Below are 21,513 nucleotides of genomic sequence, written 5' to 3'. Positions count from 1 at the left end.
TTCCACCTTAAACGGTGCAGCAGTTACGCAGGGGTAACTGCTGCAGCGTTTAAGGTGGAACGGGAAATTTCAAAAAAGCCAACTTCAGCTTCGTCAAAAACGGGAACGGGGAAATTCGAACAAGAAGCTGACGGATACGAAGCTGAGTTCAGCTTCGTCTTTATGTGAGTACCATTTAAGGTGGGACGGTAAAATCAAAACAAGAAGCTGACTTCAGCTTTGTCTTTATTTGTGTAACATTTAAAGTAGAACATTTAAGGCGGAACGGGAGAATCCAAACAAGAAGCTGGGGAGTAAGACGCTGACTTCAGCATTGCCAGTTTGAGTAACATTTAAGGTGGAACGGGAAATTCCGAACAAGAAGCTGAGTTCAATTTTGTCTTGATTTGAGTAACTTTTAAGGTCGAACATTTAAGGTGGAACGGGAGAATCCAAACAAGAAGCTGGCGATTCAGACGCTGACTTCAGCTTCGTCTGTTTGAGTAATATCATTTCGTGTGTTTTTTAATAGGCGTTTGGCGACACCTGGTGGTGGTTTACTGAAAGCGCTCTCGGTTTGGAAACCGAAAGTGATCTGTTGTGAGTGAAGACCAGGAAAACGAACCTGCACACATTTCAGGACGCATTTCTGGTTTTGCTGTTGTGAAAGAATAACGGACTTTGAGAAATGAGTCGTTTTCAGCAGGAAGTGGAGGTAAGCTGTATTACTACAAATTGTTCTAAAAGGGGTTTAAATCGTTATGTAGTCCGCAATGGAGGTCCAGAACGGCTGAAACTAAGCAAATACACACAGCTGTCAAACCCACAAAGCAGAACGGAAATCGTAAATGCTTGATCTGTGTGCCTAATAACATAATACGTGCATGACATTAGTGCGAAATTTTAGTAAAGGTTGCTATACGGTCCTTTATTTACATCTTGAAGTGTATGTGAGTGTGATTTGTAGGCCTAGTTCGTCTTAGTTCATGTATGTACCCGTTATAAAGTACTTCTGCTTGTTGTCCTTTGTGTCTAATAGGGAGACAATGGAGGAGATAAATATAGTTGCAGTTAGTTCTTAATGTTTTGGACATATTGATGTTTTACAGTATGTATTTATTATATACACCGATCAGTCATAGCATTAACACCACATCATTGTTTCTGCAACCAAATTGTCCAGTTTATCAGCTCCACTTACTATATAGGAGCACGACTGTAGTCCATCTGTTTCTCTGCATACTTTGTTAGCCCACTTTCATCCTGCTCTTCAGTGATCAGGACCCCCACAGGACCACCACAGAGTAGGTACTATTTGAGTGGTGGATCATTCTCAGCTCTGCAGTGACACTGACGTGGTGGTGGTGTGTTAGTGTGTGTTGTGCTATTATGAGTGGATCAGACGCAGCAGTGCTGCTGGAGTTTTTAAACACTGTGTCCACTCACTGTCCACTCTATTAGACACTCCTACCTTGTTGGTCCACCTTGTAGATGTAAAGTCAGAGATGATAGCTCATCTGCTGCTGCACAGTATGTGTTGGTCATCCTCTAGTCCTTCATCAGTGCTCACAGGACGCTGTTGGCTGGATATTTTTGGTCTTTAATGTCACTGAAAGCTACATCACATGACATATTACTCAAAATGCTTATGGATATATTGCCTGATGCGTTCACTTACAGTAGTTTTTGCTAGATTTTGGCCTGTATGTAGGCAGAAAAGTGCATGCGGGGTGTGGAAGGCAAAATAGTGCCCAGGGAAAACTCTTTTGTTTTGTTTTTTTTTTTAATTTTCTGGTTTTATCATTCTCAACATTACAGATAAACCCTCAGAAAATACACGTAGGCTCACTGGTGGTTTTGGTTAGTAAATAAAATGGCTATATTTGTGCTGTCGATGTCAAAACCCCTGGTTCCTATCACTACCACTGTAAATGATCATCGGAGTCATTCATTTTCTCTACAGTTAACCATTTCATATAAAACAGTCTTCATGACATTGTTTATATCACCAAGATTAATTTACCCAGATAACAAGCATATATTGGTCCGCTGGCTTCATAAGGTTAGCGCCCCGCTGACTGTTTGCCATTTCTGGTCCACCCTTGGACCACCAGTTTACTGTCTTGCATACTGTCCTGCATCCTGCAAGTTCTGACTGTTTTTTAATCTCCCCAAACAGATTTTAAATGCACAGAGACTTTTATTTTAGAAAATAAGCTTAGAAAAATATTGCAAACAACTGAGAGAAAAAAATAATGACTAGGCCTAATATAAAATGATTTTATAGAAAATGTTGCTGACACTGTGCTAGATTCAAATTATTTACTAAATAATTTACAAAGTATAAATAAAGAAAGAAAACGAAGGAAAAATAAGTAAATTAGACTGTGAGTGGAAAATGAGTGATGGTAAGTGGAATACTGCCTATTACTCTGCCTATCCACTGGTGGGCCACTGAGCAAAACCCAAGTAGACCACCAGCTCTGCCATCGGCGGGCCGGCAGTGGTCCGCTATCCTCTTGCTATCAGGGTACAGAGCCGTTTTGAAACATCAGTGAAGTTTCCCTTAATGTTAATTGTGTATTTAATAGTTACTCGTCAACAGGAGATAAAATAGATGTTCAGCTAGTAGCTGGTAACCTGTCCACATAATATGAGGGACTTTAATTATTAACCTGTCAGACAGGAAAACTCCATGGGTTTTATGTTTATTTGATTTCCAACTAAGAAAAGCCGATAATGAGAAATAGAAAGTGAAGAGCCTTTTGCTCAGGTTGTTACCTTTGAACTTACTGTATATGTGTTGAAGTTATTACAGGTGTGGACTGTGAAGTGCTCTGTTGTGGTGCTCAAGCATATCTACATGAATCTGAATGCTCTGCTCTGTTCTGCTGACTCAGTTGGAAAAAAGCGTAAGGCGACTGAGGGAGAAGTTCCATGGGAAAATTCCAGTGGACAAAGCGACTTTACTCATGCAACGCTATGGAAATGACCACCGAATGGTCGCCATGGAGATTGTCTTGATGAAAGACAGAGGTAAAGGGAGGGGATGTTTGGGTGTGTTCAGAAAAAACCTGTTCTGCTTCTTTGAAATTGCATTGGATGTAATTTACTTCCTTCGTAACAGCAGTATAGCACCCGTGTCATGCATTGTGTTCCCTTCTACTGCATGCATTATCTAATACACAGACTTGGATGAAGAGGACAAATGGTCTCTGAAGAATGACCCAGTTGTTAGGGTAAGGTGCCCTCTCACTTGGGATCAGGACATGTAAATACAATTATAGGATGCACAGAGCTTGTTTTGCATGAGTGAAACAAGACTGAATGCATTTCCTGCTTACTTTCAGAATGTTGTTCAGAAACTGCAAGCTGAGGAAAGAGAACAGGTAACAGTTTCACATGCCTCCTTTCACCACCTGAGCATTTAAAATGGATGTTTAAAAGAAATCAAATTTAGGCATTTTTTCTGTTATTCAAAATGGGAAGTATGGACAAAATTCAAGCTTCAAAATGGCAGTTGCTATGCTAACATACTTTTTCCATTTTAACAAGTTTCCAAGTTTTCCAAGTTTATTTGTCATTTGCACAACATGTCAGGACATTCATGCATTGAAATGCTTGTGGTAAGGCTCAGGTAATCGCAGGGCAGCATGATATACGTACTAAAAACCAGTGCAGACAAAACAAAGTAAAAATACAAAAGAAAATACTATAACTGGAATATTAAATATACACAAAATATAGAGACAGGAGGGACATACGTAGAAGAGCTCTCTGCTATGTACAAATATATTAAACAAGGGATAATCTGAGAAAAAATATATTCATTTTAAAGAGATATTTAGTGTTATTGTCCATAGCAGTGATATGGTATAATAAATAATACCGACAAAGTGACCGAGTGAAATGGTGACTGGGAAAGGACCCACAGCATCACAGTATGTCAGCGTCAGCAACCACTTAAGCAAGTCTATTTGACATTTATAAAAACTCAACACGGTTTAAGGCAAGTGTGCAGTTAGACGGGGTAAACATTCCCATTGTTGGGAATTTCTCTTGTTTGTCCCTTTCTGATCCCTCCACTGAACCTGTTTGCTCTCTCTGGAAGCTTCGAGGAGTGTATCAGAGAAAAAATGACACAAAAGCATCAAAATTCAGAGACACAATGTAGGTATGTTATAACTGAAGTTTGGGGGGAAGAACATGCCTGAAACACCTCCTTCTTCCAGTCTCCCATCCTATAAATTCACATCCTCACCTTCCATTCCCATGGCGAAGGGTTCACACTCCCCACTGCCCCCCTATCTCCTCCCTGTTCCTCAGTCCTACATCAGTCCTACTATAGCTATGAGGGGGGTCTGGCCTTCTAGCTACAGGCAGAAGCTGCCCAGAACTCCAGCCCAAGTTCTCAGAGTTCTCCCCCCTCCCTCAATCGGTCTTCCCTCATACTACCACCCTGTTGAAGGCAGGTCTGAACTCACAAACTCAGGACAGCATTTTTATACTTCGGCGATTCCAATAGATATATATGATTAACATTAGAGATATGGTGTAATTCATACATTTATAGGTTAAGGAAGTTTCAAACAAGACATGTATGGTTATGGTTGTAAGTCTGGAGCGCTTTGCAGAACAGCTTAGTCTACAGAAACAAATTCTCGTTTTTGGAAATCCGTCATTACAATTAGCTCCATAGCTCGAGTGCACAGCTAACCAGTGGGCTTCCCGTAAACGCCAGTCCAGTGGTCCAGCAGCTTTGCCGTCAGCACGCCAACAGTGGCCCTTTATCCTCTTGCTGTCTGGGAAGAAGCAAACTATGGACACCAAACATGTCTTGGCTGATCGACTAAATGGGAAAATTGTGCAAATTAGATTTTTGACTAAGCCATCAGCCAAGACATGGACAAAATGTACAAAAGTGCAGAGCTTCAAGAAGACCGCTACTGCTATTTTTAGCTATGCACTTTTGTGCATATTATAGATAACATAACGTGATATTATAGTATCAGAAAGCAAGTCAGTTTGAGATTACTTAATAACTCCACAAGGTTTGAAATAAGTGTGTGATGATTTAGGCAGGCTGTTAGCATGATGCTAATTTGTGGGGTACGGTGCGTTCGACTGAAGCTCGGACTAGAAAAAACTAAGAAAACTGCCTCTTAACTGGGAATTCCTGTTTGAAAAGGTCTTATCTCAGCATATGACGTCTAGTCAGCGATAAAGTTCTCTGCTTTGAATAATGTTTGTTTTAGATCATCACACAAACACAGTAGTGGGCTATATATAACACTGACCTTACAGTTCACCGTTTTGAGAATATCACTAGCGTTAGCTGGCTAGCTTGTTGTTAACAATACTTGCTTTTTTGGAAGTGCCCTTGTTTTTCACACTTTTTAGCTTAAACACACAAAGGTCATGATACAATTCGCTCCTTCTGCTTTCCACTTCCAAGCTAACCGCAGCATTAGTTTTCATTTCTTGTTAGCTACATTAGCCTTGTAGCTCAAGTGCAAAACAAAGCAAACCAGGCTGATAAACAACATATGGGCTAAGGGGGAATTTGTGTAAACTTCACATTAAATGAATTACTCTGTGAAAAATTGCTTCGTTGTAATGTCTGAGATTTGATCATCAAAACTGCAGGGTGAAAGGGAAGCGAGGTCATCAGGAGCCAGTGATGACTCTGGACGCTCTGACAAAGTAAGTAAAGTTGTCAGACTCTACTGTGTAATTTAAAGGAGCAGTGTGTAAGATTTAGTGGCATCTGGTCAGTTGGTTTCAGATTGCAACACCTCCCCTTCAGCCCTTCCTCACCAATTGTGTAGTAGAACCTACGGTGGCTGCCATGTTTTCATTTCTTTGATGAGAAGGATCCACCCTCCCCTGCTTTTTTGTGCCAAATAATAAGTACGACCGTCCATTTGGGACAATTTGGGTTCTCAAACTTCTCACAACACAAAAAAAAACGTACACACTGCACCTTTAATATAAGCGATGTAGCACCAGCACCAGCCTAAACCCTTCTGTCTCTCTGCAGTCTAAAACAAACAAAGGGCCCAAAGAGGACAAGGACATACAGGTCAGTCACCTAAAGCCCACTTTCAGTCTTTTGCTTTTTCAAACAGTAAAACACCTCTGCAGCTTTATGAAAACATCTGAGGTTACTAAAGGCAAACAATGGTTGCTGCACGTTTTACCTCACATGTCAGATGTTAGAAGTTGTCATGTTTAAGCTTATGGGTGTGAGTGTGTGTGTTTAGGAGCTTGGGAAGCATCTTCGTATCCTGCCTCTGACCGAGAAGAACAAACGCATGTTTGATCAGGCACAGAAGAACCAAATGCCCTCCGACATCCATCAGTTTGCCTGCCCGACATGTGACCAGGTGTGGTGGCGACGAGTGCCGCAGAGAAAAAGGGTAAAGACCACAAATCCTCACACCAGTATTCTAGTCTGAAGTAGCAGCTATTATATCTGACACGGTCACCTTAGCAAGCTTAGCAAGACTGTGCACACTGGCAGCACATAACAAGGTAACACTGACTGTAGCTAGCGATATAAATAGCTTCACTTCAAATATAAATGTTTAACTTCAAATATAATCCTAAGTGTTATCCACATATCATTACCTAGCAGAACTTAATGAAAAAAAGTCATGTTAAAAGTCACCTGAGTATTACGACTACAATGCTATTTTAATACTAGTTTAAAATTTCAGTTTAATGTTAGTGCCAAGCTAACGGTGGTGTACATTTACTTCTCACACAGGGTTTAAGACTTCTTATGCCAGTTCTACTTAAACATTCACTCTAAATGTTACTGCTAGCTTGTTAGCTGCCTGCTGAGCTGCTCAGCCTAGACATAGTTAAAGAGGACCATTCACTTTATAAGCACATAAGCAATTATTAATAACAGCAAACAATTAATTTAATCTCAAATACATGTAATTTGCAATTACAAGCATACGTGACATGATTAGTGAGGTCCTGCTGGTGTGAGTTTCTTCTTTTTCACCCATGTAAACTAAAGCATGGAGTGGTAATACATGCCTTAATTCACATGTGAACTAAGCAGATTGATTGAGAACATATATTTGAATAAATTATTTTAACCAAGTAATCAAGTAATCGAGTAATCGTGACAGCCCTAAATTTTACCACATAATACAACATAACAGTAGGTGAAATTATTACGCATTTCATAGTCAGTATATGCAGATTCTAGTGGATATAGAGCATATATAACATATATCTGTCACCTATACGTCACTTCTACCTCACACATACAGTACCAGTCAAGTTTGAACACACCTAGTTGTAGAAAGGTTTTCCTTATTTTTACTATTTTAGGATAATAGTGAAGATGTCACAAGAATGAAATAACACTTATTGAACTACTAAAAATATATTACAAACCTATTTTAGATTGTTTAAAGTTCACAATCTTATCATTCTCTCAAGCAGCTTCATGAAGAGCCACTTGAGATGCTTTTCCAACAGACTTTCTGAAGATACATGTATAAAGAGACCTTCTTAGCTGCTGAAACTACTTTGGGAGCATTTCAAGAAACCAATATTCATATTTTTCTTTAAAACAAATTTCAAGCATTTGTTCAAAATGTTTCTAAGATTCTGAAACAAAAATCTTTCAGGTGTGCCCAAACTTCTGACTGGTACTGTATAATGTCTGTTTAAACTGGGACTCATTCAGACTGATGCCTACGACTAGATGGAGGCATATTATTTAGCTGATATGCTGTGGGATGATTTCAAAGCAGAGTAATGTGAGTACATAAACTGTTAACATGTGGGCTGGGATCTTTTTTAGGTGTCTCGCTGCCATCGATGCAGAAAGAAATACGACCCAGTGCCACCGGACAAAATGTGGGGCATTGCAGAGTTCTTCTGTCCAAACTGCTCTCGATCGTTCAAGTAAGTAAAAGTACTGAAAGAGCAGGTGTGCTGAGCTGAGGCCCTGGAGGGTCACAGCAATGTAGAGATTTCCCTGCTGTAACACATACAGCTCATACAGTCGGATGCAAAAGTTTGAATACCCCCAGTCAATGTTTTGTTGATTTTCTAAGTAAAAATAAGTTAACACTCCTGCACCCCCAGCCACCAGAGGGAGCCACCAGAGGGAGATGAAGAGTAGAACCCGGCTGATTAGGACTGATGATGATCAGTTGTGCTCACTCAATTTAAGGAGAGCACACACACGGGTCCCTGCTCAGTCCTGAGTTCATGCTGCTGTGAGCACTTGACCCTTGACCAAGCTGGTAACCTTTGGTATTGCTCTCTTGAGCTAAGGGTCTTGGGCCTTTGGTCCTCTCGAGTAAAACCCCCAGTGTAAGTATTTAAAAAAAATATAAAAAGGGGAAAAAAAAACAAAAAAAGAAAAACACCATACTCTTATGTCCCTTTTATTGACTACCTTCCCTGCAGTTTTCTGAAGTTCTCTTTTGTTCTGAACGCTCTAGCGTTTCTTTTGTTTGTCCTTCTCCCCCCCCCCCACTTTTGTTATCTTTCCCCCCACAAAACCTAAATCTCCTTAAATTGAGTGAGCACAGCTGATCATCATCAGTCCTAATCAGCCCGGTTCTACTTTTTGTCTCCCTCTGGTGGCTGGGGGTGGCTGAGCAGGAGACAGAGACTTTACAGTGTTTTTGATTAAATTGAAAAAAAAAATATATATATATATATATATATATATATATATATACATATATATATATGTGCTGAAACTACTGCACAGGCCATGTTTTTTTATCTCAGTATGATAAATTCAGCAAATACAGAGTAATTTTGCATTAAAATGTGCAGAAAGGTGTTCTCTGTCAAGGAGAGAAAATCACTTAGAAAATCAATGAAACATAATATGACCGGGGTGCACAAACTTTTGCATATGACTGGTTATTAGCTAACAAATACTTTGCCTAGGCGTGTTAGGAGTGGTTTGGTGAAAAATAAAAAAAATTCCTTTACCACAAATGCATTCATTCAGTCTAGTTTTCAAAGTTTAGTTCTTTAGTTTTGCACTGGAGGGGTCATTCATGTGTTCCCAGGGTTCTGTGCTCCTCAGGCCCTTTATTTTCTCACTGAAATTTCTGGAAAGTAGCCCTTTGTTTCCAAGCCTCTGTGTTCCCTCTTTTTCATTTTTGGAAACAGTCTTATATTACCAGCTTCCTCATTGAAATTTTCATGGGAAACATGTTCTCATGTTACCTCATATCATATCTCCTTAATATGAAAAACAAGATTAACATCCATACCTCTTGAATATTTACAAATGTACATATTCTAATGTTATTTGTTCAGTAAGTCTAAATTGAAATTGTGTTTATGATAGATAAATAGATAGATAGATTACTTCATTAATCCCAGAGGGAAATTCTTCTATTGCAGCAGTACTTCTATTGTGGCTGTATGATATGACATAAGATACACAAAATAAACAAACTAAACAAAGTGGCAGTGCAATATGAGTGGCTCAATGTACAATAATGTCCTGGTACAGTGACGAGGTGTAGTACAGCGCGATCGCTTTTGGCACGACTGACCTCCTGTACCGTTCATTGCTACAGCGGAGTGGAATGAGCTTGTTGCTGAAGGTGCTCTGCTGTGTGACCAGTAGGTCATGGAGGGGGTGTGTTGTATTGTTCAGGATAGCAGTGAGTTTATTAAGTGACCTCCTTTCAACGAGCACCTCAAAACCATCCAGTGAGCATCCTGAGACAGAGCCAGCCTTCTTGATCAGTTTGTTGATCTTATTTGCATCTCCCCCTCTGATGCTGCCTCCCCACCAGACTGCTGCAAAGAAGACAGCACCTGCAACAACAGACTGGTAGTAGATCACCAACATCTTGGTGCACACATTAAAGGACCTGGGCCTTCTCAGAAAGTAGAGACTGCTCATCCCCTTCCTGTACACAACCTCTGTGTTGGCCATCCTATCCAGTTTGTTGTCTATATATACATGCTGCTTCCTAAAATCCCATATTAAATACACACTATGACTAAACATTTCAGAAGAATGAGAATCTATTCAGTGATAGATTGCATTAAAATATTTTAGTCATATTTTTATTTAAATTTCACAATATGAACAACATTGCAAAACATTAGCACTTTTGGCATCTGTGCTAACAGTGGAATCTTTGAACACAGACTAAACAACATCTACCCTCCGTTTCAGTACTATTTTTAACATGCTTGTGTTGACTTGCCATCACTATTCCCCAAGGATGCAACGGTACAATGGGCCCACGGTTCAGAATGTGTCATGTTTTTTGGGCCGGGTGCCTGTGTTAATTTGTGTTTCAGTTTCTTTCTGTGATATTTAACAGAGTTTGGGAATTACACTATATAGACAAAAGTGTTGAGACACCCCTCCTAATTATTGAGTTCAGGTGTTTCAGCCACACCTATTGCTCACAGTTGGATAAAGTTAAGCACATAGCTTAGATAGACAAACACTGCAGTAGAATGGGTCGTACTGAAGAACTCAGTGACTCAGAGGATGCCAGTCAGTCAGTTTTGTCCCTCTGTTGAATCACTCACAAAAGAGTTCCAGATTGCCTCTGGAAGCAACGTCAGCAAAAGAACTGCATGTTAGGAGCTTCACAAAATTTTCCATGGCCGAGCAGCTACACACAAGTCTAAGATCAAAATGCACAATGCCAAGTGTGGGGCGGAGCGGTGTAAAGCACACCACCACTGAACTCTGGAGCAGTGGAAACGTATTCTGTGGAGTGACAAATCACGCTTCTCTATCTGGCAGTCTTATCTGCCTGAGTGCATTGTACCAATTGTAGAGTTTAGTGGAGGAGGGATAATGCTATGGGGTTGTTTTTCAGGGGATGGGCTAGGCCCCTTAGTTCCAGTGAAGGGAAATCTTAATGCTTCAGCAGACCAAGACATTTGTATACTGAAGCATTACACATGGACTGTTGTATGCTTCCAACTTTGTGGGAACAGTTTGGGCAAGACCCTGTTCTGTTCCAGCATGACTGTGCCCCATAAAAGCATGGCAAATATAGAAATTTAATGTATCATCCAAAACCATCAGTAAACCTATGCATGTCTGAGTTTTTATATGTAATGTTGATGATGGTAAAATAGTGGTAAATCTGAAAAAATAAGTTTCCTTTGGGGATTATTCCACCTCACATCGCCCTGCATGTATCGCTCCACCTTTTAAAAAATACATTTTAGGCAAAAGCCTTATCTCAGAACTACTGTAAAACAGTGTCTCAGACATCAAGCAGTGCATTTGTAACCATTTAATGAAATACATTCTGTGAGGTAGATTTTAAAAGCACTAAATACTTCATATCTCTGATTCTTATCACCACCACTGTGAACAGTTCTGAATCTGTTTTTCTAGAATGGATCCAAATCTTTTCCCCTTTAAGTGTACAAACATGGACTTGCATCCTTTGATGACACAATTTGCACAGCTGTTTCTTTAAAAGCTGTGGCTCTCTAGGAATGCAGTGTCTCATTTTAGTGCTCATTAAAATCCATTCCTGTGTATTCCACACAGTAATGTTGACAGTGAGGCTAATGTGTGTACATATACAGGCTGTGTGAATGAATTTCTTAACTCAAATACAATTGCAAATTATGCCTCGATTCTTTGATTCATTCTGCTTTTCTACCAGGGGGTTTGGCCGAATGGACCTGGGCTCTCCCTGTTACGGCTGTCGGTGCATTATACTGCCAACGCAAATCCTGCCTCCACGCAGAAGCACAATGGACCAAGGCCCTAGAAGAAGACAGCACAGCTGCCTGGCTGAGGACTGCTACAACAGACAGGGTAACATGCTGCTGGCCTTCACTGGACATTAGCGTTGCACAGTTTAAACATGCCTACTGCACAGCAAACTGGGCAGTTAAACATCTTACCCCAAATGTAGTCAGTCAGCCAACACATGTTTGTTGTTCTATAGTTTTGCAGTGGTGCTATGAATTTAATGTTCAGTACTGTGGAAAAGTCAGAGACCACCATACATTTACTTTCCAGTTAAAACAGCTATTACAAGTACAAGTTATTAATTTTTCATGACATGAGAAGAAGACTGAAAAATATACCTGCAAAATTTCTTTAAAAACTGACAGCAAGTCTCGCGAAAAGAATGGAAGCTGTAATAAAAACCAATAATGGACACCCTAGATGCTGAAAAATGCTATTTATTTGTTGAGGCTTTTGTGTAATATTCTGTTAAATATATGTTTTCTGAAAAATAAATAACATAATATCTGTTTAGACTGGAAACTGAATGAACGAAAGCACGGTCTCTGACTTTTGCACAGTACAGTACATTAACAGCATGTCATACAAAAGCCTGTCTTAGCTGAATTATAAATTTCACTAAAATATTACTTAAACAGAAGATTTTTTATTGTTTACCAATTGAGCCCCTCTAATGAAAAAACATATCAACCATTCCCCTCTTTTCTGAATGATCGATTATTTCGTTTTCTGTTTTCTTTTGTGCAGCCTTTTGCATTAAAAAGCCACCCTGTTCTTTATTCAGGTTTTAGTGACCCCTTTCATTTAAATACAGGGCATCAAACAATGCCAAACCATGCTTATATGATTTTTACCAAAAATATCACATAAACTGTTTTTTGTTGCAAGGGCTCATTTGTCTGTCTGGATCTGTCTGTTGTAGAGCCCCATGTGCCTGGGACAGAATGCGTCCACCCTCGCAGCAGGCAGAGGAACAGGAAGCCACAGGTGGTCAACCCCAGCATGGCCCACATCAGCAGCGGCTCCACGGTCAACACGTGCCTGAGCCAGGGCAGCCTGCTGGAGCAGGTGTTTGATCTCATCATGGACGACATCGGTGAGGAAGAGAGCCAAGAGGAGTCGGACAGCAGCGGCAGCGGGCACAGCGTGAGCAGCTGAAGCGATTGTGTCCGCTGCTCCGACAGGCCAAAGTTGCATTCAGTAAGAATGCTTGGTTTCTGATTGTAAATGTGTTCTAGCCTGAGGGAACCTCCCTGCTGTCTTAATGCAAAACACTGTGCATTTCCTTTTAAAGCATGTGAGGACAATGCACAGTGCTTTGCTCTTGGAGAAGCAGTGACTTCTCCAGAATTTTCAGGAATCTGCAGCATATTTGTATTTCAATTTGCACAAAATACACAAAAAATAAGGGCGTCCGTCGGTTTTGTATACTTGTAATTGGGTAGCTACACTGATAATTCATAAACTGTTCATTCCATTCCATACTTCTGTCCTCCAGGGACAGTTTAACTGAAGGACTGTATTGCATATTATGTGTTGCACTGCACAGGAAGATAAACTTTGTAATTTAAAAATTGTAACAAACCTACACTGTAGTGGAGAGTGGAGCACAACCTAGCACATGTTTATTTATTGCTAAATAATTCTACATATATTTTAAACATTAATCATTCTTTTACAGACAACTTTACAGATACTCCCTGTATCAGTTGTAAAAGTGCCTACTGTGAACAATTTGTCTGAAGGCAGTAACAGTCACAAAAAACTCTGGTAAATGGATGCAAACACTATTAATTCAGTTAGGGATACAACGATATGAGAATTGCGTGATATTCGATATTTTTGTGCGTATATCTCAGGGGTCGGCAACTCAAACGTTAAGAAGAGCCATTTTGTCCTTTCAACAAAAAACAAACTACCTTGGAAGCCACAACATTTCATGTCCACTTTACTGAGATCATTTTTTACCATCTTGGCTGTAAATATGTTTCAGTATGTGCTGATGTGCTAGTATAGGCTAAAAATACAATATAAACAAAAACACAGACTTACTTTGCTTTGCTTTAAGCTTTAGCTCAGCTATATCCACTTTTCTCACATCTCTGGCAGTAAAATGTCTCTCAACGTTCGATTTTTTGCAAAGTTGAAGTCGCTTCTCATTCGCCAGCGTCTCGTTTCAATTTTCCCGTTCCACCTTAAATGGTGCCTGAGATGCCAGAAGGTGAATTCTGCAACTGCTGCACAATTTAAGGTGGAACAGGAAAATTCAAATGAGAAACTGACTTCAGCTTGTTTGACAGTTTCTCATTGCAGATTAAACGCATCAGGAAACCACCTGGAGTGATTATATGCAATTAAGTCCATTTGTCTCTAAATCATCGATGTCCGTCTTAAATCCCTCTCTTTGTCTTTTCGTTAGCTGCTAGATAGGCGAGACTGCTGTCTGCATTGTTGTGTGACTAGCAGTCATGATCTTCAGGGTTAAAGGTTGGTGAATTAGCAGTGTATAAGACCATTTATGAATTAACTCCAGCATTTAAGACCATTTATTGTTATTTTATGATTATAAAATATATTTATATATATATATATATATATATATATATATATATATATATATATATATATATATATATATAATATTTTATTTCTACCAACAAATCTAATTCAGCTGTGGAACCACAACATGGCTCTGGAGCTGCATGTTGCCGACCCCTGGTATATCTCTTTCATGTATAAACATCTCTCTGATGTATTTTTATTTTAAGCAATTATCTGCTGATACCGATATGATTCTGATTATTGTGCATCTCTAAATTCAATATATTTCACTGAGGTTTGACCTAGATGAGCCTTTCAACTTAAATACACAAAAATATTTATTTCTGACTACAAAGTATAATAGTAAATATCAGAACAATAAAATTTAAACTTATTACATTTGTAATGCATTTTTGATCAGACCCACTGTGTGGAGGCTGAACTTTAGCCTGGCTAGCTGTTGCTGTGAGTTGATTGTATGCGTCAAAATGGGGCATATTACAGCCACCAAGAGGGTAATAAAAATAATGTTGGTGTTAAATGTGTAACCTTTGCTTTTATTGTTCTTCAGATTTAGTCTTGAAAAATATCTGTTTCACAGATGATGTTGCTATGGGAATATGAGAAGAGCCAAAAGCATGTTCATTTTCCCTTTGAGTGTGTTAAAACCTCCATGTTATGTTTTACTCTGTGTTAATTTGTGCCCTGCTCTCTCCTACAGTATGTACAAAGCAGCTGTTAGGGCTGATGATTTTGCTGCGGGCAAACCAGCAAAACAGCGATTACCTTCATGTTTTCAGCAATGCACTGAAATGTGATACTTACAGAATTACATTTTATCTCATATTTATAGGTTTACGTTACATTTAATTGGTCCTTGTATTTGTATGTGATTGATCTCATGGAGTGCCACAATGAGAAGTACTCAGGATGCAGTTTTGTAAGATCTTATGCTGAACAGTTATATAACGGTTTATGTGAACACTGTGCAGTAAATGTGCAGCAAGATTTCAAGCAAAAAAATGCTATAACAAGCAGTTATTACCACATTGTACAAACCATAAGGCTTATTATTCAGATATTATGCAAGACTGAATATTTAGTTCTTGTACATATTGCTACAATAAATTGAGGATCTGCTGACTGAACTCTTCTGTGGAAATCGATGTCTAGTAGGGCTGCAGTATTTTGTAATTGTTGGCGTGGTATTGGCATTTTACCAATATGTAAATGAGTCTTTTAATGTTTAACATTTTATGAATATGTTGACCAATCACAGATGAGCATCCTGACCAATCAAGATGAGTGCTTCTGAGAGTGTTTTGATGAATCGAGGCTCATTTAGTCCACACACACACACACACACATTCATTTTCTAAGCCGCTTATGCTTCTGGGTCACAAGAGGGTGCTGGAGCCTATCCCAGCGGTCATTGGACAGAAGACAGAAAACACGCCAGTCCATCGCAGGGCTCTTTTCGTCCAACAAAAGTAAATTATTATGTCAAAACAATGCAGTCAAGTCTTTAACGGACAGTACATGTCCACTTGCAACTTTGCCAACATCTTTCACATTTCTGCTTATGCAAGTGATCCCTGCCACATTGCATTTAGACAATTGGGCAAGCACAGACTAGTCTGTGGCATGAATGGCAAGACGGTAGAAAGGAGCAATAGTGGTTGTCTTTCTCTTGTTTGAATCCATTACAGTTTCACATAATAAAAAAAAAAACTTGGTTTATACATAATAGATGACAGTGACAGTTTGATGGGATTGGATGTTGGAATGCAAGTAGTCTATGTCGTTTGTACTTAACATGCTAAGCTAGCTTTTTCGATCAGGCATGGTGCAATGTGGCCACAAAATGTGCAAGTGAATGTGTGCTGTAACTATTTGGCTGGCTTTACATGGCAATTTTTTGCATGTTGTGAATTGCCTGCAACATAATTTCTATGCAACTTTTGCAGTTACACAAAGCAATTCAGAAACAATTCATCTTTGTAAATTTTATTCCAGCTTACCATTCTTTATATGTCTTTATAACTGTTTTCTAAATGTATCTGTTAAGGGTTATATACAATATATTTGTGTTTATGGTGATATCTGTTCTTCGTATGTTAAGCCTTTGAAAATTACAGTTGTACTGTCTCGCTCATCTTGTCCTAGAAGCACAAGTTCTTCGTGGACCGTGTCTACGGTCCTCTTCTGTAATAATTATCATCCTTTGGATCCCGAGCAGATCTGAGCTCTGTGTAAAATCGGGGGCCATCAAAAGAGGAGAAAATAAATCTAGCTACACAAATCACGATAACAGCAGGCTGAAGAAGAGTAAATGCAGGAAAAGCAGCTGTTTATACAGCTGTTAGCTTTAGCTGGCTAGTTAACACAGCTGGTTACAGAAAGGCTCTTCCTTTCAACTGCCTTCCTTTCATTTTTTTTTGCAGTCAAGTATCAAATGAGTTGCAGGATGCTTTACATTGTACAATTTACAACTCAAGTGCATATTTGTTTCATGTAGGTTTCATGCAACAAAGCTTTGTCTTGCCACACACTATTCATTTCAGTGGCTTCATGCAATGCAAAATTTGAATCACCAAAACAGCTTCATGCAAATGAATCCTGCTGCTGCATTGCATTTATCCAATCAAAAGAATAGACGGCAAATGTGAAACTTTCTCTGAAGGTAGAGGGGAAACAACTGCACTCTTTCATGAATCCATGACAGCTTTACATAATGAAAATACTTGCTTTTATATAGAACGGTTGAAAGTAAAGTTTAGAAGGGGGAACGTTTGATTGGATGTCGTTCACATTGGTCGAGCAGGAAGGCAAATTTTTCAATCAAATGTTTCATAGGTTACTTTCTAAGGTATCTAGCTTGCTCATGAACTTGAGCAAGCTAATGATCTAGCTTGTGTGGACGGCCGAAGCATTCTGGAAATCATTAAAACATACAAACCATAGGTCTGTATTTTAGTCTCATTATAAGCCTCTGTGCAACAGCAAGCAGCGTATAGGACTGTTTACTATGTTTAACATGTTTAATTTGGTTCCTTCATTTGAGAGACTCAGTGCGGCAGAATGTGGTGAGAAAAAGTGGACACAAACAGTAACTGTTATGTTGTTGATTCACCAGTGCAGTGCATCAACTGCAAGATGCATTACGGTCACAATATGTAGCAATATAATCACCATACTGTGCAGCCTTTGTGTCCAGTCAGAAATGTTTGAAGCCCCGGCAGGAAGCTAAGAAGACTGCCCATGCTCTGTCCACTTTTCAAAGCTTTTCAAAGCTTTTCCTAGCTTTTTAATTTCCAAACCAACCAAAGGTTTCTGACGGTCATTTTCTAACAACTGCATTCTGACATATCTTTTTATATCGCTGCTGTGGGAACAAAACCTCTTATCTCACAAATGGTAACTTTACAGAAGAAGCAAAAAACATGCTTTACTTATAATGTAAGTCAATGGAACCAGACATTTTTACAAGTAATTTTGGGCCATTTCTTATGGTCCATCCATCTTAAAATTTACGCACAATATAAAGGACAGTAGGTTTGTTTAAAATTATGTCAAAAACTGAAAAACGACAAAAATGGAGTTAAGAGGTTTTGTTCCGACAGCAGCAATATCCTTGATTTTAAGCAATACTGATACAGAAACAGTGCCACAGTGCAGGCGCTAGAAACTGGAATGAATGTTTTATTTGTATGGTTCCTTTTAAAATCCCAAAACTGCACTTTCGCTGCTTTAACTGTTAAATAGCACCATGTTATTTTTATGATTTCTCAGGAACATTCTCCTTCTTTTGTGTACCACCTTTCACAAATGCTTATGTTCACTGTTATTTAGAGGCTCAGACTCCATACAAAGCATAGGTCTGGAGTTTAGCCTCATTGTACGTGGCCATCTGGTGTGAGAGGAATGAATTCACTACAGTTAGACAGTTTAGAGAGTTTAGAACCCCACAGTGGGTTAAGCCTCCTCACACCACATCTCACAGCACCATGAATCTACACAAATACACAAGTGTAAGCTGAATGTAGCCATTCCTCTGTAGGAGGGACATCGAGGTCTGCACAGCTGCACATTCTGCTGCCCGGCCTTGACCCCTTGTTTTTTAAAAGGCCTTTATGCTGTGCAGGCTTTTCATACAGAAAGCAGCTTTTGCATTGCTGCTTGAGTTCACTTATTTTTGAATGCTCATAAATTTGCATAGTATGTCTTGAAGTAGGGGTGGACCACATGGCAAACGTAACATGACGATACTTCAGGATATTTTCATCATACATGATACACGTCACAATATTTTGTTTTCCGAGGTTTGGTAAGTTGGAACAAACAAAAAGCTCCACATTTAAAAAAATTCTATCAAACTATCAATACTTTTTTATTCATTCATACATTCTACACTGCACTTAATCCAGGTAAACAGGTCCAGCTGTGCTCTCTTTGTAATGAAACATGCAGTGTTCTGTAGTCATGCTATCCACAATATACTCAGAAACAATTGATCATGATCACCGTACAAAATATACAGTGTTGTGGTAAAGATCAGAGGCCACCCTTCGTTTTTTCCAGTCAAAACAGCCATTAAGTGCTCATTTTATTCATTCATGTTATTTATTTATTTGTTTAGGGAAAGTATTTTCAGTACTGAGTATGTCCACCTTTTTCCTTTATGTGCCTTCCAAAGTTCAGTCTTAGAAGTTGGTTGCATTTTCTGCTTTTCACTATCAAAGTAATCCCACACTTTCAGTGATTTTGAGGTCTGGACTCTGGGGTGGTCAGTCCAATGTTTTGAGAACCCCAGCAGCTTCTTTGTTCGAGTTGCAATTTTTCACCCTTTTTGTTTCCTTTTCTCAGTGAGGGCTTCTTGGAAACTGCACATCCTTTCAGACTCATAGCGCTGAGTTGTCTTCTCACAGTGGAAGGATGGAAACACCTGTGGATATTTTCAGATCTGAAGCAGCTTGATTTTCTCCTCTCTGTCAAAGATGAAAGCTTTAAGTGCTGTTTATCTGATGGGGACAGTTTTGGTTGTCTACCAGGTTTTGCAGGATCGTTGGGAGTTCCATTTTCTCTGTGTATCTTTTTAAATCTATTTTTTGAACTCCAGTTTAAGAATCACACGTTTTTCACTTATTTTTGGCTGCAAGCGAATCATCTCATGAAAAATCAGGATTGTCCCCTGAGAAATATCCTGATAACTGAAGAACTTGTTCTTGATGGCTGTTTTGACTGTAAATTAAATAAATGAAGCAGGTGTAAATCTATGACCTCAAAATAATCAATTCTATGAGGAAGTAATTTAACACGGCATGGAATTTCAGATTTCACCATGATTCATTTTGGTATCTGGAATTTTTTTTCCAGAACTCAGTTTTAAAATACATTGAATATGCAAATCAGACTAGAGGAACTATTTATATAGTAGAGGAATATAGACAATAATATATTTTGGCAAAAATATTAATATATCAGAACCCAACCGCTTCAGGGTGGATTTTGGGGGCCAGTCTGTTTATAAATGTTAAGTGCAGAAGGTCAGATTGCCAACGTTAGTCTGAGGAAGCTGAAAACAGTATTGCGGCCATATATATGTAGCAACTATCTTGAAATCATCATTACACTGGAGAGAATGGATTACTCAACCGACAGAAAAGACTTGTCAGATGAGGAGGACAACAAGCTAAAGGCTAAAGTTAGCAAAGTACTGTAGATATTCGACTATGTGGATAACTTACCTCAGTTTGGCTCCTTCTCTCAGGTTGAAAAGATGAAAAAAAAAAGCGAAAATTGATGATTGAGGCAAGAGCTACACCCCAGATAGCAGATAGATGTGGCCCAAAAGTGGGCCAGACAAATTTTGCTAACTGGGACCAATGTTAGCTCAGTGTGACAGTCACGCCCTGCACTTTGAAGTTCAGGTTCAGAATGGTGGAGCACAAAAAACTGCAGAACAAACACTTAGATCACTCAGAATGAGCGAAATGTGAGAAAACTCAGCAGTTACCACTGGGATTTATTTTTGTCACTATAATGACATTCTGTGTCATCTTTGTTGTCTCATTTAAGAACACAAACATTCACATCTTTGTATTCAGTGACACTTTATTTTGAGTGGTCCTTTTAGATGAAACAAACACTCAACAGACTCTCAGTATCATATCAAAAACATATGAGGGTTAGGGTTAGGTTTTGGATTGAGGTCAGGGTTAGGCAGTGGTGGACAGTAACTAAGTAAATGTAATTCGTTACTGTACTTGAGGAGTTTTTTCGTGTATCTGTACTTTACTGAAGTTTTTCCATTTTGGGTGACTTTTTACTTTCACTTCACTACATTTCAAAGTCAAATATCTTACTTTTTACTCCACTACATTATGAGAAATCTGTCGTTCGTTTTGGCTTATGCATGTACAAAAACGTAAAATGTCAAAACGAAGAAGCGCAAAGCAAGAACACCAATCAGGGCACAGTGCGCACTTAGTTTTGAGCTTGTTTTGACCTGTTGGTCATACCGACCCAGTGCAGCATACAGTTAAACGTCAGTGCAGCAGCGTAAGCGTTTGGGATGCCTATTCCAACATAAATGATGGAAGAAACTCCCAACTCTAACCTAACTTTGTGTAAATAGAACACAATATAGAAATATGTACACATCAAGTTGTGACTGACGTGTCTTTTTTCTGAATTTATACAAACACTTTCATTTTACAGTAAATTTGTTTTTGCTAGTCTATGTTTATGAACAGAGACCTACAGATGTAGTTTAGTAAAGGAAAACTCATTTGTGAATCTGAGTTTAAAGCAAGTTTTTATTAGACTTAAACTTGTAACCAAGTTGCAAATAAATCTTAAACCGAAACTTTGCTTGTTCACAAAAAGTGATTTCAGAGCCACTCAGTTCTACCTAATGGAAATTGTTTGACTTCAGTGTTTTGTGCTTCTGATAATTTTAATAGACGTCAGCGTCACTAATTAATGACATTCTATTAAAAGATTGGTGTATCAAAAGTGACACTGGAGTATTTTTACCTAAAATGAGTTGATGAAGCAAGAGTTTTGTTACAGATTTCACTTTCGATACTTAAGTACAATTGAGGGCAAATACTTTTGTACTTCTACTCAAGTGGAGGTCTAAAGGGAGGAACTTCTACTTTTACTGGAGTAATATTTTACCTTTGGGTATCTCTACTTTAACTCAAGTACATGATTTGTGTACTTCGTCCACCACTGGG

The 21,513-nt window shown here is 38.9% G+C and overlaps 1 protein-coding gene across 1 annotated transcript; it reads left to right on the top strand.

Annotated features, from left to right (window-relative positions):
- Positions 1-149: 149 nt before the first annotated feature.
- On the top strand, positions 150-13,715 carry shfl (shiftless antiviral inhibitor of ribosomal frameshifting). The gene is made up of 11 exons (XM_036567505.1): positions 150-164; positions 512-694; positions 2,880-3,015; positions 3,169-3,218; positions 3,330-3,368; positions 5,626-5,682; positions 6,020-6,061; positions 6,243-6,398; positions 7,808-7,911; positions 11,640-11,794; positions 12,654-13,715. Exons 2-11 carry the CDS (start codon positions 668-670, stop codon positions 12,887-12,889), a joined length of 1,002 nt encoding a protein of 333 aa, XP_036423398.1. The 5' UTR covers positions 150-164; positions 512-667; the 3' UTR covers positions 12,890-13,715.
- The last annotated feature ends 7,798 nt before the right edge of the window (positions 13,716-21,513 follow it).

Source organism: Colossoma macropomum, unplaced genomic scaffold (assembly GCF_904425465.1).
Source record: "Colossoma macropomum unplaced genomic scaffold, Colossoma_macropomum, whole genome shotgun sequence".
Taxonomy (NCBI): Eukaryota; Metazoa; Chordata; class Actinopteri; order Characiformes; family Serrasalmidae; genus Colossoma; species Colossoma macropomum.
Note: the sequence above shows the minus strand (reverse complement) of the source record. Positions and strands in the feature narration are given on the sequence as shown.